The following is a 26,958-nucleotide window of genomic DNA, read 5'->3' on the forward strand; positions in this document are numbered from 1 at the left end:
CCTGGGCCGATCTGCAGCCCCAGGACCCAGCTCCGCCCAGGAGCCGGGAGGCGGCTTCTCTCAGGAGAGGTTTTGTCACTTCTGGGAACAGTGATGCTGGGACGTTGCATTCCTGGGCTCTGGGCCCTTCAATGATCTCTCCTTCTCCATGTGAGCTCCCAGCCTCAGCCCACTTCCCAACACTCCACCACAAACCCAACCCCTCCCCAATAGCTTTTACCGGGACTGTTAAGGATGAAGAGGGGCTACACGCTCACCTGACTAACTCAGGGCCTGGCAAACATAAGAGACCTAACGTAACCACAGAGGATGGCCTGAAATGAAAACCTCTCGTGCAAAAGCAATCTATAGTGGGTAGTCACGTCCTAGGCCAGTATCTTCCCTGATAAAGGATCAACTTCCATTGTCCTTTTGATCTAAGATAGCAGATCTGTGGAATGTCAGGGTCACTTGCAACTTCCCTTTTCCAAGGCCACAACCAATCGAAACCACAAATGGCCTCATGGCTATGGTTACCGCCTTCACAGTCCTGTACCCACCTGCAGAAAAGAGGTTGTGGCTCTCTTTTCACTTTCTATCCAGCCCCAGGTTTCCCCCGCTTTGCTTTCTCCCACCTCTTTAATCTATCAACCAGGTTATTTCCTGTAACCCACTCTGCCTCCTCCTTTTTGGAAATTTATAAAACTAAGCGAAAAGCCGCCCTTCTTTGGAGCATTGTCTCAATGAGCTGAGATTCTGCTTCCCGGCAGATGTCAAGAGGGGCTCAAATAAACTCACAAAAATTCTTCACAGGTTTTGAATGTTTTTTCACATTAACCTCTACTATGACGATGCTGTTTCTCCCCTTCACTCCAGGTTCCATGAGGCAGGAACTGTGACACCGGCCCAGGCCCCACACAGGGTGTTTGTTGAGTGAATGCACGAATGCCTGGACGCCCTGACTGCTGGGGACCAGGCTTGGGGCTCTGAGGTCTTGGGAAGCTGAGGTTCAGGCTGGAGCTTTGGTATCATTCCGAGCTGTCCTCCAGGCAAACCCTTGGTCTCTGTCTCCCGTCCTCCTCACCCCCCTCACCCCCCCAGGAGCTCAGTGGAAGTGCTGCTTCCTCCAGGAGGTCTTCCCTGATCGTTACAGATGATGGGTCAGCAAGCACGGATGTCAGTTTGTGTAAAATATGAAAGGGGCCCTGACCGGTTTGGCTCAGTGGATAGAGCGTCCCAGGTTCGATTCTGGTCAAGGGCATGTGCCTTGGTTGCGGGCACATCCCCAGTAGCAGGTATGCAGGAGGGAGCTGATTGATGTTTCTCTCTCATTGATGTTTCAAGCTCTCAATCCCTCTTCCTTCCTCTCTGCAAAAAATCAATTATATATATATATATATATATTTTTTTTTTTTTTTAATTAAAAAAAATACAAAAGGGCTTGAGCGGCCTCTGATGACAGGGCACTTCCTGTCCATTCAGGAGGCTGGCCTTGGTCCCTGCTCCATCCTCTGTGACGTCTCTGAGTTGTCAGGAAACCACTGTGGCAGCGCAGCCTGCTTTGCTGACATCCTGCCTGATCCCTTCACGTGGGTCTCCGTCCTCCCCATCTGGACTACAGAGCCTCCCGACCTCCTCGGCCGTCTCCCCGAGGGCCCAGGCCCGGGAACACGGGCGCGCGTGCACGCAGCAGGTGCCGACTGTGTACTTCATATACATTATCTCAACTCCTCTGACCACCCCAAGAGCTAGACACTATCACTACCTCCGTTTTCCAGACGAGGAAACTGAGGCGCGGAGAGCTTAAGTGGCAGAGCTGAGATTTGCACCAGTGCTGGCTAACCCCTACGTGCACACTAGGTCCTCCATGGTCTTCCTGGTCTCTTTCTTGGCCTTCCCACCCTGCAAACCTCCAGGAACACCCTCCACCCCTGCCCACCCACCTACACTCAGAAGCCTCCGAGCATGCCCTGGGCATATGCCCCCTCGGCCCAGCCCACTCCCTGCCTTCTGCCTCTAACTCTCCCTCAGCATCAAGTCCAGGGGGAGGTTTGGCTCCCCAAGGCAGCCTTCCTTGCACAGCACAGCCCCCAGGGCTCTCCCTCCCTCGCCAAGGTTCCCCTGCACCCCTGGCTGGAGCCTCCCCTTTAGGCCTGCTCAACCACCTCATCCCTGCCCTGGTCAGTCCCGCCCTCCTGGGAAGAGAACCACAGCGGCCAGGCCCCTCCGGGCAGGCCTTCCTGAGAACTCCAGCCACCGTGACATCGGCCCTGGGCAGCCCTGGGCAGCCCAGGCTCCTCACCCTTGTGACAGAAATGCAGGGCGAGGGGGAGCCTTCCCTGCTGCTCACCAGGCCCTTCTGCCTCTGAGCCGAACTCTGCCTGTCCACAAGCATGTGCTAAGCACCGATTATGAGCAGGCCCTGGGGTCACAGGGTTGAGGAAAACAGACTCATCCCCTGGGACCATGAGCAGAACCAAATAAAGCCAAGTGGCCAACTGGGTTAAGAGCTGAGAGGAAAATGAAGGCAGAAAGGGAGGCCTCTCTGGAGAGAGGATTAAAGGAGAGCCTGCAGGGCTGCTGGAAGGGCTGGCTGGGGGGGGGGGGGGGGGGGTATGGAGGGGAGGAGGGAACAGGCACCTGGAAGATCTTGGAAGTCATCCTGAGCTCAGCAGAAGGCACGGCCAATTGCGAAGCTCACACCAGCTTCTTGGAAAGCTCCCTCTGGAGGTGGCCTGGTGCCCCACACCCACCCTTGAGTGGGACAGCCGTGGCCCCGAGTTCACTGGCTCCCAGAGTTCCCTTCGGGATGAAGCCCCAGGAGCTGGGTGATAATGTACCACCTTTGGCTGCCTTTCCTCCCCTGCCTGCCTTCACTCCCTCACCGCTGTCACCTCCCAAATAAACGGCTAGGTCTCAAACCTTCAGCCCCAGATCTGTCTCTGAAGAGCTTGGTAGGCCAGAAACACCTACCTCCCCCCATTTCTGGCCCATCAAGATCTTCCTAGCCCGCAGGATCTGGCACAGTGCCCAACACACAGTGGGGGCTTTCCCCGCACATGCTGGGTGTGGGCCAAGGTGGGAATAGCCCATGTCTTCCGTACTCTGGCTCCCGAGGCCGCGGCCTGCAGCGTGGCAGGTCTCCAGGGGTCTCTGGCCAGGTGAGGCAGGCTCACAGGCGCCCTCTCCCGCTTGGGGTGGGAATCCGGCCACTCCCAGTTATTCATCTCTTTCTCTGGCGGGGCAGGCTCAGCCTTCTCTAATCAGGAGGCTGTCTCTACCCACTTAAGTCAGACCTGACCACAACCCAGCACCCGCTTCCCTGGCCATTTAGAGGAGCTGCCCCTCCTGGCCATCAGCCAGGCTCCTCGTTAGGCCTCCGTGAGGTTTCAGCTCTCCTTTCCACGCACCAGCATTCGGGACGCTCCCAGCCTTTGGGAATCCTTTGGGAAGGTTCCAACGGCCGGCCGGAAAGAGCACTGGATTCTGAGTTTGGGAAGAAAAAAAAAAAAAAAAGAGGGGAAAAAAAAACACACACAAGTTTCCTGAGCCTAAGGTTCCTCAGCTGCAAAAGGGAAGCATGAACCTCATAGAATTGTTTTGTTTTGTTTTTTAATATATATTTTATTGATTTTTTACAGAGAGGAAGGGAGAGAGATAGAGAGCTAGAACCGTCGATGAGAGAGAAACATCGACTAGCTGCCTCTTGCACACCCCCTACCGGGGATGTGCCTGCAAGCAATGTACATGCCCTAGACCGGAATCGAACCTGGGACCTTTCAGTCCGCAGACGGACGCTCTACCACTGAGCCAAACCGGTTTCGGCAACCTCACAGAATTGTAATGATGACTGAACAAAATAGATCATGCTCCAGGGTCCAGCATAGCTGCTGGCACAGCTGAGCCTGCAGGCACCCGCCACAATGCTGGTGGATGTAATATCCAACGTTGCCACAAGGTGGGGCAAGAAACACATCCCATGAACTAAGGCACTTGAAGGGACCAAGTTACTAGAGTAAGTGGTGCCTCAACTCCAAACAACCTTAAGACACAACTCTGAGGACCAGCGAAGGGGAAAGGTCGCATGCTCTCTAGAACGCTGTCTCTTGCACATCTTACTGTTGCGATGAATGTCTTCAGTGTCTTCCATTCCTACAGCTGTCAGCGGCCCAGCCAAAGCCAATACTCTCTCTCCAGGAAGAGTATTTATTTATTTTTCTTTTATTAGTCCTCACCCGAGGACATGCTTAGAAAGAGATAGGGGGGAGAGAGAAGAGAAAGAGAGAGAGGGAGAGGGTTTGGGAGAGGGAGAGGGAGAGGGAGAGAGAGAGAGAGAGAGAGAGAGAGAGAAGCCAGAAGGCAATTTCTTCAATCCCTTTAAACTGCCAGTCTCTCAGGGACTCTAACCTGATTGCCCTCTCCTGCTCCCCTTCAGGGATTGGCTCTCCCCTCCCTCTCGGCTTGAATGCTGCCTCTTCAGGGAGACCTCCCTGACCCCCTCCCCAGGCTGGACTGTTGCTGTGGATCCCCAGGGGCTCAGCCGGTGTTGTAAACCCTATTTCACAGATTGAAGAGACTGAGGCCTTGGAAGTTTAAATGTTTCCCAGGCCGGGTCTCTCTCCCCACAGGCAGGGCTGTGAGATGTGTCCACTTGCATGGGTCCCAGGCCTCACATGGAGAAGGGGATCAAAGTGGATGAATGCCTCCTGCCTGGAAGCCACAGAGGAAGCTGGTCTAGGAGGCCAAAGACTGGGTGTGAGATTTAGCTCTGCCGCGGACCCTTTGCTGAGGGGCAGCAAACCAGGGGGCTGGTTACAAGAGAGGGGTGGTAATTATAGGTGGTGGGGAAGGGGAGGTGTTTGCACATGGCAAACAGCAAAAGCCGGCTTCGGAGCTGGGTGTCCCCCCTGCTGTCTCTGAGGTTAGTTAAGCTCAAGGTCACACGGCTGGCGGCAGGGGAACCTGGATCCCCAGATCTGGAGTCAGACACTGAGCGGGCCTGACCTGAAAGCTGAGCAGGTCGAGGACGCGGGGTTCCCGGAGAAGCTCCCCCAAATTCTCGGGGCTATCCCGGCGGCACTGCCACCCCCCTCCATCCTCCTTCTGGGCGCTGAGGCAGGGCTGGCCGAGTCCCCTCTGCCCTCCTAGACTCTGCTTTCTGCAGGGCGGACAGCCTCAGCCTCGAGCCCCTTCTGGAAGCTAGATGGGAGGGAGGTGGGGGGTCCTCGCAAAGGAATGCCCTTCCTTGGGCCTGACCTTGTGCCCACCCCAGGCCCCGAGCAACTGCCTGCCGTTTGCCCAGGTCTGCGTCCCCGGAAGCCTCACTGGGCGCCCTCCACGGAAGCTCTCGTGCCACCTCAACCAGCCCCTGGCCCAGCCCACGCCCGGGGCTCTGCCTCAGTCAGGCACCACGGCCTCCATCCCTCTCTTGGGGGCCTGCCAGGGGTCCCACGGCCACAGCAGGTGGCGGGGTGCTGAGGTTGGGCCTCTGGGCTGGAGGGAAGGCGGCTCTCTGGGCAGGCTGGGCAGACACAGCTCTGATCTGGCCCTGGGCCCATTGCCTGTCACCCCAGGTCCCTTCAAACATTAGGCCATTGTTCGAGGCCACAAACGGGTGGCGCTGCGGCCCTGGGGCTGGGGAACAAAAACCTGTTTGGCGAGGCTCTGCTCCACCCCTGCCATTTCAGGAATTTAACCGGGATCCTGGCTGGCTTCAGCAGAAGCAATGAGCCCAGGCCTAGAAGGGGCACAGAGAGCAGGAGAACCTCAGTCCATCCCACGAGCCCACCAGGAGCCACTGGAGCTCCTGTGCCAGGAGACAGGTAGCAGGTCAAAGCGATGCCCACCGGTGGTGAGGGGTGGGCACACCTGCCCAGCCCTGGCCTCCGTTATCCCCTCTGTGACAGGGGGGCTGAGTGACCTCCTGACCTCAGGCTCAAGCTGAGAGCGGAGAGCCAACAATGGTCAGGTGACAGCAAGAGGCTGCAGCCCGGCCTTGTGACTGCGGGTAGCTGTCCCAAATGAAGATGAAGGTGAAGTGTGGGACTGGGCCCACAGACTCCTGGGGAGGTGAGTGTTCCTGGTGGCAGGAAGAACCAGTGCAAAGGCCCTGGGGCAGGAACAAGTCTGACCTGCATGAGAAGCAGCAAGCTTCCAGTGTGGCTGCAGCAGGGACCAAGTTACTGCAGCAGGTGGGAGAGCAGCAGGAGGGATAGCCAGAGGGGATGGAGGAGGCAGGAGGAGGAGGCCTGAGTGACAGCAGTGGGGGGGCGGCAGGGAGGATTTTGAGCATAGGAGTGACATGACCTGAGGCGTGTGTGTGTGTGTGTGTGTGTGTGTGTGTGTGTGTTTAAAATATATATTTTATTGATATTTTACAGAGAGTAAGGGAGAGGGAAGAGAGCTAGAAATATTGACGAGAGAGAGAGAGATATCGATCAGCTGCCTCCTGCACAGAGACATCGATCAGCTGCCTCCTACACAGAGACATCGATCAGCTGCCTCCTACTGGGATGTGCCCACAACCAAGGTACATGCCCTTGACCGGAATCGAACCTGGAACCTTTCAGTCCACAGGCCGACGCTCTATCCACTGAGCCAAACCGGTTTCGGCTGAGGTGTGTTTTTAAATGGTCATTCCTCCCACTGCTTTGGAATGGACCACAGAGGACAAGGGCAGACGCAGGACACCCGCCAGGAGGCCAGAATCCCGGTGAGAGGAGAAGGGCTGGCCAGGGGCAGCAGCAGGGGAGTTGGCGAGGTGTGGACTGTTCTAAGGTGGCGCTGCAGAGTGTGCTGAGGAGTTGGGTGGAGTGGTGTGAAGGAGAAAGGTGAAATCTACACTAACGCCAGGCCCGGCTGGCGTGGCTCAGTGGTTGAGCGCTGCCCTATGAACCAGGAGGCCACGGTTTGATTCCCGGTCAGGGCACATGCCCGGTTGTGGGCTCGATTCCCAGTTGGGGGCGTGCAGGAGGCAGCCAGTCCACAATTCTCTCTCATCATGGATGTTTCTTTTTTCTACCTCTTTATCCCTCTTCCTTGCTCTCTGAAACCAATAAAAATATATTTTTAAAGATAAATGAATAAAATAAAATAATGCCACGCGCCTCAGCTGACCTCAGCCCTGCTCACACACAGCAGCAGTACACGTGGGACGGCCTTAGGAGTGAGAGGACGTGCCAGTTTCTAGAAAAGCCAGCAGCGGGAGCCCCCCACCCCCACCCCCGCCACCGAGGAAGTCAGCAGGCGGCCTGGATCAAAGCCCAGGGCTCAGGCCTGCTGCCCGCCTCCCCCACCCACCAAGGCCAGGCGGCCGCAGGCCTCACCTTACACGCAAGAGGGAAAGGGACACGGCCCCCTCCCCTCTCCCTGCCCCCATGAACGCTCAGCGCCCCTGCAGCAGCAGCAGCACACTTGAAAGAGGCCGGGTTATCTGCAGAACTCCAATTAAACCCACAGGCTTTGATAATTTGATAAGCCACTCCACAGTCGCCCCAGAGTCAAAACACGCTGTTACTTGATCCCGTGTTTATGTTCAGGATGGCGGCCTGGGAAGGTGCAAGCAGGTCTGAGAGGGAGGGGAACCAGGCACGAGGCTGACAGAGTATCAGCCCGCCAGCCCAGGCTTCACCTCCAGGGCTGGGCTCTCATGGGGGCACAATCTCCAGCGGAACATGGGCCTCTCGTGGCAGGCCCTGCAGGCGGAGTGAGGCCAGGGGAGGAGAAGCCACCTCTGGAGGCAGCTCTAACCCCCCTGCAGAGCCTCAGGCCTGCTTGGACCTGGAGGGGTGGCTGTTCTCAGGCCGTTTCTTGCCAGACCGATTGTGAACCAGCCTAGGCGACGGATACCTCCTCAAGAAACAGGCAGATAGCCCCGTTGCCGTGGTGGCTTGGAGGCCCGATGCTTTACACCTGAAAAGGCCAGGCTGTGGTCTGCAGAGGCAGAGCATCCACATCCCGCTCTGTTCCACAGCCTTCCTCAGACAAAACTGGGAGCAGCCCTGTGTGCCAGTGGTGCCGGCCGGGTTACCTCAGTGCACAGTACTCCGTAAGCCCCCTTGGCCTCTCTGAGATACGAATTACCTCATTTTAGGGAAATACAGAAAGGCATAGAGGTTGAGCAATGTGGGAGATCACGGAGGTGGGTGGCAGGTCCTGAGCCGGGAGCCGGGCCCTGCAAAGCCAGGCCCGCTGCCTCACCAGTACCCAGTGAGGTACCCAGTCTCCCTGAGCCTGGTTGGCACCATTCCTCTAGGCGTCTTCAAACTACGGCCCGCGGGCCACATGCGACCCGCAGAGGAATCTGATCCGGCCCGCCAGGTTTTTTGGGCAGTGAGCGCAGCCGAGGTGTTACAGTAGGAATTAGTAGTTCATATAGTCCGGCCCTCCAGCTCTCTGAGGGACCGTGATCTGGCCCCCACTTTAAAAAGTTTGAGGACCCCTAGAGTCTAGGGCCTTGTGGAGACAGGCGAAAGGCTCACCTGCCATTAGTGCGCAGACTGACGGGTCATCTAAGGCCTGTTTGCCCAGCTGACTGGCAGAGAGTGGGGTTGAGGGGCACAGAGCAAAGGCAGGGTCCGTTGATTTGGTAGTGATACACCTGCTGCTTCACCCACCAGCCATGTCCCTCACGAGTGACTCCAATCAATGGCAACCCTCCCCGAAAGGATTCTCTCTCTCCCCATGGAAGGAAGGAGAACAGGAGGTTCCGAGAGGTTGTCCCAGTTGGGGGACAGCAGAGCCAGGCAAGGACAGACACGGCTGGTCTTAGAGCCTACGTCTGCCTGGGGAGAGTGACTGGCAGGGGAGCACAAAGAGCAGGACAGAGAGGGCACAACGAGAGGCACCAGGCCCACCTCCTGGTCCCCCAACTCCACCCCAGGTCAGGAAGGCAGGAGGAGTGGAAAGGCTATGGGCCTCTGTATGACATCAGCAAATTGTGGGCTCACGTCCCAGCTTCAGCTGTGAGCCTCGGTTTCCTTATCTGAGAGGGAGGGGGCAGGGGGCTCAGGATGTAGAGCTCCCGGTGCAAACTCTCTCACGAGCCTGGCATGTAGCAGGTACAGGGAGAGCGGTGTCCCCCCCTCTGGAGCGAACACACATTTGTAACTCGTTTTGTTGTCTGCCAAGCTGCTGCCCAGCCCTCGCGTCCTCTGAGTTTCACAGGCAATCCTGGGGGTAGCAAGGGCGGGGCTCAATCGCTACCCCTCTGTACAGATGAGACAAGAGCGGCTCAGGAAGTGGCATGGCTCGCAGGCAGCGAAGGAGGGCTGTGAACGCAAGACTCTGCGTCCTATTCCGGTGGGTCTCCACTAACGACTCCACATTGTGAGCCAAGTCACTGCTGGATTTTTGAAGGTCTGAACCTGTGCTTGTTTCTCAAGCCTGTGGCAGCCAGCAAGGTAGACGGCCACGGTCAGGCCAGGTGAGCCTCTGAGCCGGACAATGCTTTTTCCTCCCTCAAGGGTCCAGGCCACCTTGGGCTTGGTCTTACAGCTCGAATAAGGAAAAGGGCCCCTGTTGGCTGGACTGCTGTGCAGGTGTGCGGGCTGTGCACTCCACAACCTCCCTGGGCACCACTCACAGGAAGTGCGGTAGGAATGGCACCCCTGGGGTTGTGCGACACACGCTCTGGCCTCCAGGATTTCTCCTCCCCATCGCCACGTGGCACCTGCCTCTCCCACACCTGCCTCTCCCACACCTGCGTCTCCCACACCTGCCTCTCCCACAGGAGCATCCGGAGCTGCCACTTACTCTTTCGGAGGGTTGACATCTTCGGGTCGGGCCTCAAAGAACTGAAAGACTTCATCGCACTGTGAAATGTGGGGAGGCAGCCGGACAAGCGCCTGTGGGAAGATGGGAGAAAGGGCATTAGGCCTGATGAAACTTGGACCAGGAAAACCACAACCAGGGTCCATGTGGGCCAACAGTGATTGGGAGGGAGGGGGGGTGGCTCAAAAACTGGGCTGAGGAAGGTCATTAACTAGCCACCCACCATCCTACCAGACAACTAGACCACAGATTAACCAATCAGTCAATCAATAAAACAACTCTCCCTCTGTCCATCCACCCCATCAACCAACCATCCAGCCCATGAATCACTACTAACCAACCAGCCAAGCAATAAAAATAATGAAAAATACAGTCAACCAACCAAACAATCATCTAGCCAACAATTCAACCAACCAAACATCAACCATCCAACTAGCCAATCAAAGCAACTAAACAATCAGCCAATCAAAAGGAAACTATGATCACGGAACCCTAGGTCTCAGGGCCCTCAGGAACGACTCATTCAGCATGAACCCTGAAAGAATTCCCATGAGCCCCCAGAGTAAGTCCAAGCTCTCTAGCCTGACAATCCAAGGTTTAATTCCATCAGCCTTGTCTCCCACTAGCCACAGTCCAGCTGCACCAGGTGCCCACAGTCCCTAAACACGGGCTGCACAATGAACCATTTAGCAAGTTGATAAGTCTATCAAGGACAACAGGGTGCTACCACAGCCGGACCCCACCTGTGCAAGAATTCATGCACCAGGCCTCTAGTGAAAGAATAAATAAGGGCTCTAGTGTGCAGAAGCCCAAATAAGTGGGACATGATAATGGGGCATAAAAGCACACGCGGTCTTAGGTTGCATCAACAGAATGATTGTGTTGAGGAAGAGGGAAGTGATAGTTTTATCCTTCTCAGAGCCAATCGAGTAACAATCCAAGTGTGGCATTGAGCACGAGGCATCTTACCACATTGGCCCTTCTCAATGCCAAACCCACACCTGGGCAAGATGAGACAAGGTCCTATACCAAAACATATAAGGCAACACTACGCAACTCCAGCTGTTCCTTCTAGAGCCTGTGGCTTTCCATGGGTCTCTCACAGATCACATGAACAGCCAGGAAGCAGAAAGGAAGGGAATTTAACACTTAATAAGTAAAGACCACACGTCAGGCACTGGCCTAGGCCCCCTGACTCTCCAATGATGTGACAAAGAATGGAGGTTTTTCCATGTGTGCCTGACACGGGGCTGTGGCCTGGTACAGGGATGAGCCAGACACAGCCCTGCACCCACCACAGCACACCTGATGACGTGTTGCCCATTCTGTCCCCATGTCTCTGTGTACCCTGGGGATACCGTGCTCAGAAGGTAGGATGGGTGGATGCTGTCCCCCACAGAGTTCAAGTTTTCATTTAGCACACGTGGTATGTGCTGTTTTCTTCCCCAGGAAGGATAGAAGGAAAAGGGAAAGAAAGACTGAGGAAGAAGAGAGGAAAAGAGACAGAGAGGCCCGGCCGATGTGGCTCAGTGGTTGAGCACCAACCTATGAACCAGGAGGTCATAGTTTGGTTCCCAGTCAGGGCACATGCCTGCGTTGTGGACTCAATCCCCAGTAGGGGGCATGCAGGAGGCAGCCAATCAAGGATGCTCTCTCATCATTGATGTTTTCCTCTCTCTCTCTGCCTTTCTAAAATCAATAAAAAAAATATTTAAAAGAGAGGGGGGGCGGGGAAGAGAGAGAGAGGGAGACAGAGAGACAGGGACATGGAGAGAAGTGGGAAGCAGGCATGTGCAGACCCAGTGCTCCTAGCAGGAGGCCGGAGGGTCAGGAGGAAACACGGATGGCTTGGGATGGGGAGGAGGCAGGAGGAGCCCATTACAGGGACCTGGGCTCTGTGTGCGCAGAGTCGCTGCCAGGGTCCCCTCCCGGACAGGGACAGGGAGGGGGTGCAGGGCAGGTTTCCAGGGGCCAAGCGCTAGCACCCTCCCCGCTCAGCCCACCGCCACCCGCCAGGCGCAGAGCCCGCCGGGCTGCAGCTCGCCCAGCACCAGCGGTGAACACAGGGGCTCTTCATGCCGACACAGACCGGCATTCTGGGGGCAGAGGCCGCGTGGGCCGCGAGGGCCTCAGACAAAGGGGCCTTTTGGTGGGACCGCTGCAGACATCTTTATTTAATAGGGAGCCCCGAGGGGAGCGCATTGAGAGCTCGTCCTGATTTCAGGCCGACAAGAAGCTCTCAGCTCAGAGCAGCTTCCATCAGAGCGGCCGCCAAGCCCATCTCTGGGCCAAAATCATTTGGCAGGAGAGCCGGTGCTGAGCAGTCAGTCCTGGAGGCCTGGGCTGGGGGCGGCTGCCAGAGCCGGGGAACTCCACACCCAGCCGTCCTGAGAGGAGCAGGTAGGGCCAACAGATGGGAACTTCTGGGACGCCACCCCGGGCTCAGGCCTAAAGTTCTGCCATTGGACCTTCAAGATGCATGCCAGGGGGGAGTGAAGTGAGGGCATCGGGGCCAGGCAGACGAGGGTCTGAGTTCTGGCTGTGCCATTTGCCAGGATGCTGTGTAGTGCTGAATATATGGTTCGCCCTCTCTGAGCTCAGTGCAGTGGGTCTGGTATGGCCCCTACCTGTTCGAAGGTTAAGTGAGATCATACATATGAGGAGCCTGGCACAATGCCTGGCATCAAGCAGACGCTCAGTGAGTGTTAGCTGTGGCACTATTGTCTTCGGCGCCATTGCTCTGATGGCGAAAGCAATGATGCATCTTAGGAAGAACACTGGGAGGGGAGTCCGGGGACCTCAATTCTAGCTCCACTTCTGCCTTTCTATACTTGTTGCATGACCTTGGGCAGCTCGCCTCAATGCTCCGGTTTTCGTATCTCTTATGATAAGACAGACTGGCTCTGGAATCTCAAACTATATCTCCTGGAACACCTGTCTGAGGAGATAACATGAGTTCTGTGGGCACGTGTGAAAGGATGTTTTTAGATCCCCATCGTGGTCTTGGAAATCACCATATTCACCATCACAGCAAAGGCTCTGAGAAGTCCTGCAGGAAAGGAAACCCGCAGGGCTTTGCTAGGCCAGCATGTATTAATCATGACAACATCCTGGGGACCGCCTCACTGAATCATCACATTAAGCCCGAGGTAGGTATGAACACGATTCCAGGTCCCCATTAGGACAAACTAAGGCACAGAGAGGTTAAGTAATTGCCCAAGGCCACACAGCTACTAAGCAGCAAAGCTTTTAAATGGGGCCGCCTAGACCAGAGCCTACGCTCTGTCTGATCTACTTCTCTCTACCGCCTCCACCATTACCCACAGGTCTCTCTGACTGTAGGGCTGGTTTTCCTAGCGATTCCCACTGACGGCCCCGGGAACGCAGTGGGGGCAATTCCAGACTAGAGACACTCTGAAGGTTCTTCCCACTGCAACAGCCAGAGGCTCCAGGACTGTACCTCGCACCACTATCAGTGACGTCAGGGTCAGTTCTATCAATCAGTCTCCCTGAGCCTTTCTAAGAGCTTGGACTCCGGTGAGGTTGGAGGGTCGGAAGGCCCCCTGGAGGGAGAAGGGCTGGAATGGCCTCAGAGCCCTCAGCATCCAGGGAGGGGCCACTGTCCCGTGGGGCCGCTTAGAACATGCAGGATGTCAGCTGAGCTAACGTCAGTCCCCATCCAACCTTGGCGTCCTGCGGTCCAGGGGGTGGGCGAGCTGGCTGGCAGCACATCTGGAGAAGCAGGGGGAGGGGAGGGGCTGAGGCAGTGGCGCCTAGGCACTCAAGAGCCATCCAGGTGTGCCCACCAGCCAGTTCTTCCGGGGCCTCCCTCCCCCGGGCCTCACCTGCCCTGAAGTCCCCAGCTCCTGGCCCCGGAGGGAGACCATTTCCTGGGAGCCAGTGGCACGGGCCACCACCTGGCAACATGTCACCATTCCGGATGGTGCAGATTCAGGAAAGGGAAGAGGGTGGCCGCACTGTCTGTCTCTGAGACCCCCTCCCAGGGACGCGGACCCGAGCCTGGTCTTTGCAAGCGGAGCAGCGTGGGAGGGGACCCTGGCCAGGCTGTGTTCAGACCATCTGCTCCGAAATGAACCCCCTCCATGAAGCCCACTGCGCTGGGTAACGACTGTCTCAGGACCAAAAGCAAAGTTCTGCATTGAGCAAAACAAGGTGTGTGCCCTGCTCTTGCCCCGGGATCATTCATTTTCCTCCCCCCGCACCCCCCCTGCCCAGGCCAGGCATTCTGGGTGTCAGCACCCACCGACCGACAGACCGTCTAACCGACCCACCAACAGACAGACCCAGGGTCTGGCCCATAAGGACCCACTGGGAACCCCAAGTCACGTCCTGGGAGGCGGGAAGCAGGAGGCAAACATGCCGCATGTTTGGTTCTACCCCCTAAAAGGCACTGGAAAAAGTCGGGGTTTCAGAATTCCCTCCCATGTGGGGTGACAAGGGTTCCCACTCAGAGGAGCCTGTGGGCTGAGGCACCCACCCCACCCACCTGGGTGCTGGTCCCGGGGCCCAGGCAGGAGGGCGGGCAGACCCTAGGAGAATGGGAACTGGGAAGGAGGGTTGGATGAAGAGATGCCAGGGGATTCCAAAGGCCTTCCAGCCGGGTGGGATGGGAGCCTCGTGGACGGGATTGAAATCTGCTGCTGTGCCAGCCAATCCATGATCCTTAAGTCTTCAGCCTTCTACCTCTCCCTGAAACAGACCAGAGGCGCGTGTGGCAGCTTCTCTCCCCCCATTTTCCTCTCTTTATCAGCATCATTTTGGTTTCTAATCAATGGACTTCTCTAGGGAAAAGCCCAGGGACCCCGTCACAGGGTTTGGAGTTCTGCGCATCTGGCCCCCACTCCTGCCCCCATCCCCACTCCTGGGGCTCCTCTATCCTGCCCAAAATGTTCCTTCTAGGAAGGAAGCTGGGTGCTCACAGAATTTCTGTAAATCAAACACAGGAGTTCTCTTTTTAAAGGATTTAGGCAGCAAATCCCTTGAAACGGAAATAGCGTCTAATTTGCGGCTGCAGTGTAAGCCATTTCACAAGGGACCCTAGTGCATCGGGCCGGGGGGACCTGTCACCCTCTTCCGAGGTTTCCTATGCTTGTATCGATCTGTGCAGCTTGTCATCAGATACTGGCTGGAGCCCACGTGGGGCCAGGCCTCTTGCTGGTTAGTGAAGACACAAGGAAACAGAAGGGGCCTTCTGGGAGCTCCTGGCCTGGAGAACATGGGCACATGGATGTCACCTGGGAATAATATGTGATGTGGAGGCACGCACAGGGCTTTCTGGGTAATGGGAGAGGAGGGGTCAGCATTCCCCGGGGAGTCGGGAGGCTTCTGGGAGGGACCCTGTGGAAGCTGAACGCTTCCCCAGGTGAGGGGCTAGCACAGACCAAGGGGCAGAAGCCTCAGGGGGTCTGGCTAGTTGGGAATGGCCGAACGTCCAGCAGACTGGACGGTGGAGTTCGGAGGAGAGGGTTGAGAGCTTCGGCCTGAACAGCACTTGGAAGCACCCCACAGAGGGCCTGGCTGAGCCACTCAGCGGTTCTTACGGGCAATTGGGGCTCCTCTGAGGGCCTCGAAGAAGGAAGGGACAGGCTGGGCCAGAGCAGATGGGGAGATTCTACCAATAGGTCCCCCAGAAGCAGACCCCTGGGGAAGCACGGACGAATCAGTCTTGCCCCTCTGCCGCAGTCTCCGCCCTGAGCAATGAAGTTCCTCTCCCATCTAGGACTGAGCATGCAAGGAGCTCTGGTGCCTTAAAGGACTCTTGCTTGCAACGTGAACCTTTCTCTTTATTTAAAAAATTTTTAAATATATTTCATTTATTTTTTTACAGAGAGGAAGAGAGAGGGATAGAGTTAGAAACATCGATCAGCTGCTTCCTGCATACGCCCTAATGGGGATATGCCCGCAACCAAGGTACATGCCCTTGACCAGAATCAAACCTGGGACCTTTCAGTCTGCAGGCTGACACTCTGAGCCAAACCGGTTTCAGCTCTTTTTTTTTTTTTTTTTAATTTGTTTTTATTGATTTCAGAGAGAAAAGGAGAGGGAGAGAAAAATGGAAACATCAATGACAAGAGAGAGAAACATTGATCAGCTGCCTCCTGCACGCCCAACGCTGGGGATTGAGCCTGCAACCCAGGCAGGTGCCCTGACCTCCTAGTTTCCACCACTGAGCCATGCAGGCTGGGTCCTTTCTCTTTACTAATGAGAACCAATGATGGGCCATGGTGGGACATTCCCACAGTGGGAGGGAGAATACCTGGGACTAAGAACCACCACAAGGCATAGCCTCTGCTTTCAAATCTGGGAAATGGGGATGAAAATGAATGAGCCCGTGAGAGTCAGAGGGTCTTGTTGGGCTTGGAGTCCCTCCCCCAGCCTAACGATAGCCAACCCCTCTTCCCTCCCACAAAGAAAGCCATCGATCCTGGAGGCAAGTCTATCGCTGACAGCAGAATAGAAGCAAGCTCCACTTTTTAGACAGCAAAAATGTTTGTCACACCCACCAGGAAACAAGAGACTTGTACCAATGTCATCAACATGGCAAAGGGGGAGCGGATCATTCTCAAACACTCTCACCCCTCCACTCCCACACGCCCGGGACACTTACATTATCCCCCAGACAAAAACTGCAAACATGTACGTCCCAGGCAGGCACAGGGTAAATGGAGTCACTTATAAAATGGTTAGTCCCAGCCCCCTAAAGTATAGCTCAAGCTTATTAGTGAGATGAAGGTTCTCAGGTTGTTGAGGCCACGGAACCATTAAATATTAACCGCATGACCATGTTGCCTATTAAATTAATTTATGGAGTCCAAGAAATGCCTTTGGAACCCCTCTTGATAGACACCTGGCCCTCCAGTGCCACATAAAAACAATTACTGGCTGGCGCTCGCTGCATTTTCCGTGACGCTCATGCAATCTGCTCCGTAGATGTTTGAAATTAACAGAGATGTGGGCTGTGAAATCCCCATCAGGCAGGAGGGCTGCCTGAAGTCTGGGGAGGTCCGCTGCTTGGTCAGACTTTCCACCTCTGAGTCCTGGCAGAGGAGCTGGCTGCTCTGTGCACAGAGCCAGCGGCACAACTGGAGGTGCGTTTGACCCCCCAGCAAATCCCAGACTCGGAGTGCACATTGTCTAGCAGGTCAAGGAAGAAGGTGTTGCCAGCCAAGCAGAGCTGCATATGCAGGGTACTGCAAATAACACCCCCCGCCCCCCGCCTCCCTCTCACCCCCCAACTCCGAAATTCTAAGCAGTGTGTCCAAGGACAAGCATAGAAAAGGGAAGGGCCGGCCAGGGAGTGGGCTACACATAACGTTGACAGTAGGCTTTGCTGTGGGGAGCAGTGATGCTGAGTGAACTGTTGGATCCTGAGTGGCCCACAGTTTGGGCCATTGGGTGGCAGAGCTGTGAAATGCAACCCTGGGTGGCAGTGACCGTGGATGGCTACCGCCTTATTCCTGATGACCATTCCAAGGTCATTCTAAGGTCCCAGACAATCAGACCACAGATCCCAGCTTTCTAATTCAGCAGAATTAAAGGTCACATCTGCACTGCCCTACCCCCCACCATCCTCAGTGTAAATTACAGCCTGTGAAACGTCTGGCTGCTGGGTGAACCCATGACATTGCCCCTCATTGCCCGGCTCTGAGCCGCTCTTGTCTGAGCTAATCAGGTTAGGAGGCCCCTCCTCTTGCAGACCCCACTTAAATGGCTCCCTCGGCCACCAGCAGCACTCCTGGGACCCCAGAGTTCCCCTCCCCCCCCGACACTCATCCTGATTCAGGAGTCCTGTCCAAAGCCTGAGCCCAAGGGATAAGATGTTAGGGGTCTCCCGCTCCAGATGATCTGGGAGGGGCATCTCCACAGAGACCAGCTGCAGGAGCCCCGGCTCCACCACCGAGGCTGCCTCGAGCCCTGATCCCAGCTGGAGGATGCGTCCTCCTGCCCTTTGCCCTCTCCTCCATTAGCTCTGCCCATTTATTTAACTTCCTGGGAAGGAATGAGGAGAAATAAAAGCTCAGGCTGCAGCCATCAATTTAACCGGAAATGGCAAATGCCCTTTAAAGAGAAAAGGGAATTCAGGCATACCTTGTCTTAGTGTGCTTCGCTTTCTCACACCGCATCGATGTTGCCTTTTTTTTTTTTTTTTTTTTTACAAACTGAAGGCAAGACCCTCTACCAGCAAAAAGATTAGGACACTTGCTTTACCGCAGTGGCCTGGAACCGAACCCGCAGCCTCTCCTAGGTCAGCTGGATTGGTCTTTGGAAAAGGAGCTTTCGGTTTAAGGGAATAATTGATCATCCCGGCGTCCTTTCAGGTTAAGGGAGAAAATGTGACTGGTACGGTCTGCAGTCACGAAATTCAGATTCAGCTTAACTCAGAGTCTGCGGGAGTGCTTGCCGGCCCAGCCAATTTAGCAACATGATTCTTATTTGAGCATTTTTATTGCCTAACAGTGATTGAGAAATACCAGACATTATCGCAAAAAGGAATCTTTAAAAACCCAATATATATATATTGATTGATTTCAGAGAGGAAGGGAGAAGAAGAGAGATGGAAATATCAATCATGAAAGAGAATCATTGATCAGCTGCCTCCAGCACACCCCAAACTGGGGATTGAACCTGCAATCTGGGCATGTGCCCTGACCGGGAATTGAACTGTGATTTCCTGGTTCATAGGACCACTGAGCCACACTGGCCAGCCAGAAAGGAATCTTACAGTCACAACTCTGTGTAGGGACAGTATTTCAGAATGACGAACACTGAGACATACCTTTCCTTACTCAAACCCATTCACGAACCCTGTGAAAGAGTTGTTTCTATCCCGTTTTACAGATGAGGAAACTGGGGCTCAGAAACGCGAAGTAACTCTCCCAGTCACAGAGTTAGAAGGTGGAGCACTGGGGTCAGACCCCAGCTCTAATATTAGCACTCACAACAAAGCGCTGTCCCACTTGCCTCTCCTCAGATTCCACCATAGGTTTATTTATTTATTTATTTTACGTATTTTATTTTATTTTATTTTATTTTTTTTACAGAGAGGAAGGTAGTGGGATAAAGAGTTAGAAACATCGATGAGAGAGAAACATCAATCAGCTGTCTCTTGCATACCCCCTACCAGATATGTGCCCGCAACCAGGATACATGCCCTTGGTCGGAATCGAACGTGGGACCCTTCAGACCACAGGCTGACACTCTATCCACTGAGCCAAACCGGTTAGGGCCCACCATAGGTTTAGTTTAAGATATTCCATCTCCATGAAAGCCAGTGGTACCCAGCGGTCACATTCAACTTACTGTCCCGGGAAAATAACAAAAAGGTAGTATCTACGGAATGCTTCCTCTGAACCAGACCCTAGGCGCTGCTGTTGCTCAAATGTGTCAGTTCCTTTCCTCCTCAGAACTACCTTCTGCAGAAGCACTATTCTCCCTAAGGTGCAGGTGTGGAAATGAGGGTCCGGGAAGTTAAGTAACTTGCCCAAGTTCTCGAAGCTAGTGAGGAGGTCAGCCGCCCAGAGACCTCCCTGCAGGGACCGAGGCTCTATTCCAAGTAGAAAGGCAACGGGCTCTGCGTCTAGTCATCGCTGTCACGCTCCCGTCTGCACTCTGGCATGAGTTCTCCGAGTGTATGTGCGTACACATGCTGTGTGTGTGTGTGTGTGTGTGTGTGTGCGCACACTTGTACCTATGAAGTTGTGTCCATGAACTTTGTAACTATCAAGACTCCTGTGAATAAACAAATATACGTTTCGAACACTCTTGAGCCCAGAACCGATTCCAACAACGTCCCACAGGACCTCAAAGCAACAGTTCTACATCCAGCAGAACGTCACACACAGAATCCCTTCCGCAGGAAGCCCTTCGCTGAGCTCCCAAGCTCGTGGAAGTGACTTAGAATGACGTTTTGTAAACAAGGACATGTCCCAAAAGGAGTAGGGACTCAGCTGTGAGCCTGAGGCCCTCAGAGGGTGACCCAGTCATGGGGTGACCCCTCCCTAAGGGACACCCACACCCACCCCTCTGGCCAGGAAGCACCAGGCCCCAGGATGTATCTTCACAACCTTACCCGGCAGTACTCATCGATGGGCTTCAGCCTCCTCACCGCGACGTCCCGAATGTGGCTTCTCCGGAAGAGGATTTTGCCTGGAAGAGAAATGCTTGTGAGCCAGGTGACTGATTGCAGGTAAAGCTGCCACAGGTACCTGGGACCCTCCCCTCTCCCTTGGCTTCTCCACATCAAGGCAACAAGGGAGTAGTCACCTCTTTCAGGGGGCAGGAGGCACCCAAGGCTGAGAGACCAGGACCTCTCAGGCAGGCGAGGAGCCCTGGAGGCTGCCATCTGTCCCAGGTCACCGTGTCTGGGTTTAATGGCAAGATTAATGCCCAGACGTGGGCCCAGCTCCCAAGTGACCTCGCAAATAGATACAAAGGATGGCCCCACCCAACTCCGTGTTTTGTTTTCTGGCCCATCCCTCCTTGAGAAATCGGCATTAGTTCCTGCCAGTCGGCAGGAATTCCTATTCTTAGTTTCAGTGGGTGGCTATTTCCAGGGCGGGCACAGGTCAATGCCGAGGGGAGCCTGGCTGCCCCGGCCTAACTGTTCCCCAACTTCTCTGACACATAGCCTCCAGCCGTCTGGACCACTGCGTGGCCATGCTGATACACCCTTTTACAGGCATGGGCAAGGCTCACAGGAAATGCCAACCCCTCAAACCTTCCCAGCAGGCTCCTCTGAACTAGCAGAATGCAATGATAACAAACAGGTCAATGCACAGTCCTTCACAACAATTAAATTTGGAACAGGAACTCTTTGGCCTGACATGCAAGGCCCAAAGGCAATCACAGCTGACATTTCTGTGCCCAAAGACCATCCATGATTAGGGCCAATGCCCCCTTCTCAGAGGCCTTCCTTGATTGGCCAAGCTGGGAGTAATCTCCACCTTTCCAGGGCATCTACACATTTTGTCCATTCCTAAGGCATTCGTGCATTCTGCTGTGTGTTACAGCTATTTTTGAGTCTCCTGCCACCAGGGGCCTGTCTGTCCCATCTGAACTGGTACACTCTGAAGTGCTCATGGCATAACTACTAGGTGTACTGGTTAATGATGTGAATTTTTTTTTCAATAGATGAGGTTCCATGTATGCACTTTGATATATATGTTATCAATATTTTGTTGTATTGACAAGCTTCAAAACTTCATATGTCAAATTTTCTGAAGGTGTTAACATCATAGATATTTTTACGGTTAAAAATGTCAAATTTCGTGCCCCAAAAAAGAGGATTTGCGGGAAGTTTTAATTCATTACTTTATTTTGAAGAAAAGTGCTAGCGATGGACATTACTTTGAATAAAGCACTTTTGATGTTTCTCTTGAAATTATTGTGTTTTCTTTTATCACAAAATCCAAATTATTAACCGGTTAATGATTAATCCACAAAATTAACTGGTATCTGCAAAATTAACCAGTTAATGATCAATCCTCATCCAATAATGCTTGTAATTGTTGGTCTTCAAACTTTTTTTGGTTAACCTGGACATTCTTTGTCTTTACATAGAAATCATCACTTTTAAAGCATTTAAACCAGCGTTCACCAGTATCTTGAGATGGAGCATGCTCACCATAAGCTTCCAGAAGTATATGATAATTTTCAGCAGCACTTTTCTTCAAAATAAAGTAATGAATTAAAACTTCTCACAAATGCTCTTTTTTTTGCACAAAAATTGACACTTTTAAGCATAACAATATCTATGATGTTAACACCTTCAGAAAATTTGACATATGAAGTTTTGAAGCTTGTTGTCAATACAACAAAAGAGCAAACATATCAAATCGTATATATATCAACATATGTGGAACCCTATCTGTTGAAAAAAATCCGCATTATTAACCAGTACACCTAGTATACCAGGCATCTGTTGTTTAAATCTACCCTATTTCCCTCTGGAGAGCCTCTCTCCTCCATTCCTAGTCCTTGTGGTTCAGATGAGGCACCCCACACCCCCTGGCAACAATGGTAGGCATGTGACCTGCCTAGAAAAGCTCAGAGGTAGGCAGGGAACCTGGTCTGGGATCAGCCATGAGACTTCTGATGGCATCTTTTTTTCTCCCAAAGTTGCTAAGCTGGTAGACAAAAATCTTGAGCTTCTAATGCCATCTTTCTTCTTGACTCAGAAGGAAACCAACTGAGAGAAAGGACCTGTGCCTGGCATAAGGTAGGCACTCAATAAATGTTTCTCGAATGACTGAAAAGCAGAGCCAAGAGATAGCGAAGGGCACATTTCTTTGACATCATTTGAGTGCCTGGATATAGCTATTCCTGAACCCAGAGTTTACCTGGCACTTTTACTTGCACAAATAATTATTTTTTATTTAAACTGGTTGGAGATGGATTTTCATCACTTGCCTTAAAGGAGCCCTAAGTGAGATAACTACCATTGCACATGAACAAATGTGTAGACCACATGTGAATCCACTTAAGCCTCCTCTATCTAGATCCAACTGAAGTACAGAGAAAGGCGTTGCTTCCCCAGGCTGTTTCCTCAGAAAGAGACCCAGACAGACCCAGGGACATGGAGTGGAGTCCTCATCGTTTATTTGGGGAAATGGGGAAGGAAGGCAGAGAAGGGGAGGAAGCATTACAGAGCCAGCTCCTCACTCTGCGGCTCTGGAGTGCAGTTCTGTGAGGAACTCGGGGGCCGGAGGTGGGGGGAATGCAGATCATACCTCAGAGGTATCCCAATTGAGGGCAAGGAGGCTTGGTATTTATTCCACCACCACCTGGCTAGTCATTAAGCTTCAGAGAGCATTAACTCCATGGCACCTCTGGCTGAGTGCACCCCCTTGGCTAGAACAAAGCCCCCAGTCGCTCCCATGAGCAGCCTCTGGCAGGTAGAGGTGAATGGTAAGGGGGCCTTGGGGCACTGAAAGCAGCTGTGACAGTCTTCCCTGACTTCCCATCACCCAGATACTGGTCTCCAGCCCTGTCCAGGGGAGCATCTAATGCATCACGTGTGAGGCTTGTTTTCCATTCACCTCGCTCATCTCTCCACAGAGGGTGTGAGCCGGAGGCCATCGGTTGCCGCTCCTTCCTCTGCAGCACCATACACTCCACTTTGCACACAGCAGGCGCCCAGGAGGTACTTTGGGCCATTCACAGCCCTCTCTCATTCTCTCCCTCAAGCTCTCCTTCCTGCCTTTCTCTCTGAGGCGGGGCAGAGGGGCCGTCTCCCCACCAGAGGGATGACACTGTGCAGCCTAGACAATGTCATCAAGATGAATAGACTCCACCACGTGCTCCTTTTGAAAGGAGATAAAACACGATTTATCAAGACCCTGGAGACGGCCGCTGTTTCTTGGGGGAAGATGTCACAGATTTGGTATTCCTGGCCTCTCTGCCTCCTACCCTTTTTTGGTTGCCCGACGCTTTATTGCCTGCTTGTTGCAGGAGCATATGTGTGCAACCATGGCGACAGCATGTAAACATAAATGCATGGCGTGAGGAGTCCTGCTTTCGGGACTGACAGAATGACAAGTAGCCTGGGCCTGGGTTTCTGAGCCCTCATCCTGACACCTGAGCCAGTAATCTGTCAGGAGCTGTGGGTCACCCAGGCACAGGGACACCAGTGGTCAAGAGGTAGCTCACAGGAGCGGAAGGATCATCTAAGAAGCAGAGAAAACCAAAGGAGAGACCACAGGAGGGACCAGGGCCTACAGAGCTGGCATTGCCATGCGCTCCTTTTGAAAGGAGAGAAAACATGGCTTGACCATTCTCCAAAAATTGTACTCCTACCCTTTCTCATCCTGTGGGAGTCTAAAAGGGAAGGAGGGGTTTGGGGTGGGAGACAAACTAAGACCTCCTCCCCGACCCCAACCCAAGGCTGGCCAAACCTCTGGCTAAGTTTGGTATCTTAAGATTACAAATATAGATACAGATAGAATAGATACGTAATCACATAGGACCTGATCCAGGTGCAGACGGAACTAGCCAAAGGCAGTTAAGAACGACTGTGATCGCTGAAGCGCCAGTGACCAAAATGAAGTTCAGTCCCTTTGTGACTTCCGACCGGAGCAAGAACCATGTGAAAGGCATTTTCAATGCACCTTTCACAGACACAAGGAGAGTATGTCTCTTCCTCTTCCCAAGGAGTTCGGTCCATGCCCCTCGGAAAGGAGGATGAAGTTCAGGGTCCCTGAGGACACTACGAAGGGCAGCACATGGGCAACGTGGTCCAGGTCTGCGGGAAGAAAGATGTCACCCACAGCGAACAAGTGCAGTGGGAGCAGGCGCATCGCACGACTCTCAAGCGGGCATTTCCCCCCCCCCGGGCAGGGTGGGTCTCCAGACTGAAGCTGGACAAAGACCGCAGCAGAAAGACCCTGGACCGTAAAGCCAAATCTCGCCATGCGCAAAGGAAAGCAGCAGGTACAGGAAGAAACGATTGGGAAGATGAAGGCATAAAGTGATCTGATATACAACGTTCATTACAACTTAAAGTAAAAACAAAAACCAGCAAAACAAAACGGAAAAGAACAATGGAGGCCTCCAGAAGGTGCAGCCGGTTCTGAAAAGGGAGGTGGGTGAGGTTGGGAGACGGTGGGAGGGCTCCTCACCCACGCTGGCACGGCCCCCCACCTTGCCCCTGGGGTTCCCTCTGCCAGGGAGGCAGCCGTGCCTCTGGGCTGGACCCATCCAGCCCCCGGAGGCCTGCGGGTCTGCGCTCAGGTGCGGAGTCAGAGGACTTCTTTCCCAGCCATTTCCTGGGGCACGTTTTAGAATCCCAACAGGGCTCCTCTCTTCCCCGCTGAAATCCTAACAGGAGCAACGTTTCCTTTACTCGGGGCTTTGGCACGGGCGCAGCGGGGGCAGGAGTGGGAGAGGGAGGGAAGATCTGGAAGGGATCCTAGGGCCTCGACTTCTCTGTGAGGAGTCCAAACCGCACGCTGAAAGCCAAACCGGTGACCGAGGAAGAGAGAGAAAGAGGAGGAGGAAAATCCCCATTAAGGAAGCCGAGACCACAGGGCATTAAAGGCCGCTTGTAAATATAATTCAGCCCGTTTATGGCCAGGCCAGGCTCCCGCCCGAGTCTTCAAAGCCAGGCAGATGCTGCCCCAGAAACATGATAAGCCTCGTAAGGAAGATGACACACGGGGCCTGAAACAGACCTCAGGAGTTAACTCCTTCCTGAGGATGGGGAAGAAAGAGGACCCACAGGGTCCTCACATGTAGGTGGAGGCCGCTCTGGGCTGGGCTGAGAAGGCGGGACTGGCGGAAGGAGCAGAGGCCTCGGCTGGAGTCCTGGGCTAGCATCCTGCTTGGGCCGCCGCCTGCTGGGCCACTGTGTGATCTTGCAGTAGGTCCCTCCTCCCCGCACCCCTCTGCATTCTCATCGGGACTGAAGGACCGGTCCTTTCCAGAGGCCCTAAGATTTATCTAGTGGTGCTGACGGCACCGAGAGGAGCAGAGGAGGCGTGAGACAAGTGGTAAAAGTAGCTAAGTGCTGACTCCATGCCAGGCACATTTCACTGGGTTTGCTCCTTAATTCTCACAAAGACTTTGAAGCAGCTACTTTTAAAAAATTATTTTATTTAGAAATAGATTGAGAGAGAGAGAGAGAGAGAGAGAGAGAGAGAGAGAGAGAGAGAGAGAGAGGAACATTGATGTGACAGTGACACATGAATCATGGCATCCCTCCTACCAAGGATCAAGCCTGAAACCAAGACATGTGTCCAGACCAAGAATCAAACCGGCAACCTTTTGGTCTACTGGATGATGCCCAACTAACTGAGTCACACAGCACAGGGCTGAAGCACATGCTTTTATTATCCCCACTTTGCCCTGGAGGAGATGGTGGCTCAGAGGCTGAAGGACTTGACCAAACGCACACAGCTACTAAGTGGCTGAGTTGGCATTTCAACCTGGGGTTTTGGAGCTCGGAGGAAAAAGAAGACATGAAATCAAAGAGTTCTTTGGGCTCCAATCTCACCTTGAGAGCCTTGGGGAGCACTTAGGATTTTATTGTGTGTGTGGTGGGAACATTATTAACATCTCCTCCATGTCAGCTGCTGTGCTGAGGTCTGGGGATCAGCATCGGAGGCTGACTGAGAATTAAACAAGCAATAACTTCGGAGGGTGGGGTATGCCATGGTACATGGGTGCTGGCAGCCTCCCAAGGTCTCTGCCTATCATATACAAGTGAATGAATGACGACTGAGTGAATGGATGAGCATGAATGGGTGAGAGCAAAAGGTTGAATGGCTCAGCAAAGCAGGGAAGGAGAGGTGACCCAGTGTCTAGTGGACTTAGGTGAGAAAGAACTCTTGAAACAACTAACCTCTCCATTCTTTTTTTTTTTTTTTTTTTTTTTTTAATATATTTTATTGATTTTTTACGGAGAGGAAGACAGAGGGATAGAGAGTTAGAAACATCAATGAGAAAGAATCACTGATCAGCTGCCTCTTGCACACCCCCTACTGGGGATGTGCCCGCAACCAAGGTACATGCCCTTGACCGGAATCGAACCCGAGACCTTTCAGTCCACAGGCTGACGCTCTATCCACTGAGCCAAACTGGTTTCGGCTAACCTCTCTGTTCTTGAAGAACCTTTCCTCTACCCCTTTCTCCCACCCTGGCTGGGCAGGTGCCAGCCCTGTAAGACCAGGGGGATGCTTGCCCTCACAGGTGGATGGATGGGTGTCACCTGGGGGATGTTGATCTTTCCCCCAATCCCCAATCTGGCCTGACCTTCTCACTGCAAGTGTCCACTCGGGGCCAAGACAGGTGAGGCAATGGCTCAGGAAGGTGCGCATGCTTGGGTGGCAGAGGTGTTCCTCCCTCCCTCCCAAAATGCCAGGCTCTTAATGAGGCATCTTCGTAGTACCTGGCGGGTCTTAGCAGCGGCATTTCCTTCCAGACAATGACTTATTTCAAGAAGGTGAAAGAGGAGGACAGAGCTCCTTCTCACTGACAGAGTGAAACGGGTAAAGAAAAGACAGAAGCTTCTGAGAGCAGTTAAACCCCTAAGCCCACCACAGCCTCCAGGGTCCTCCTTGTGAAATGTGATATCCAATGGGTTCCTTGAGCAGAAGTAGGGGGACAGGGGCCCAGGAAGAATAGACACGGCACCAGGGAACCCTGCCCCCCTCCCACCCCCAGGCATGAAGGATCTGTAGCAACTTCCATGAC

General features: G+C 53.7%; 1 protein-coding gene across 3 annotated transcripts in view; it reads right to left on the minus strand.

The window, feature by feature from the left end:
* The window catches only part of SH3PXD2A (SH3 and PX domains 2A), a 216,100-nt gene that overhangs the window by 93,436 nt on the left and 95,706 nt on the right, over positions 1 to 26,958 (minus strand). For all 3 annotated transcript variants that reach the window (XM_036438926.2, XM_036438924.2, XM_045582058.1), the window contains 2 exons: positions 19,841 to 19,917; positions 9,733 to 9,824 (listed from right to left, as the gene is read on the minus strand). In XM_036438926.2, coding sequence (XP_036294819.1) covers positions 9,733 to 9,824; positions 19,841 to 19,917 — 169 coding nt within the window. The remainder of the gene's footprint in view (positions 1 to 9,732; positions 9,825 to 19,840; positions 19,918 to 26,958) is intronic.

This window comes from Pipistrellus kuhlii, unplaced genomic scaffold, assembly GCF_014108245.1.
Source record: "Pipistrellus kuhlii isolate mPipKuh1 unplaced genomic scaffold, mPipKuh1.p scaffold_m20_p_15, whole genome shotgun sequence".
Classification (NCBI taxonomy): Eukaryota; Metazoa; Chordata; class Mammalia; order Chiroptera; family Vespertilionidae; genus Pipistrellus; species Pipistrellus kuhlii.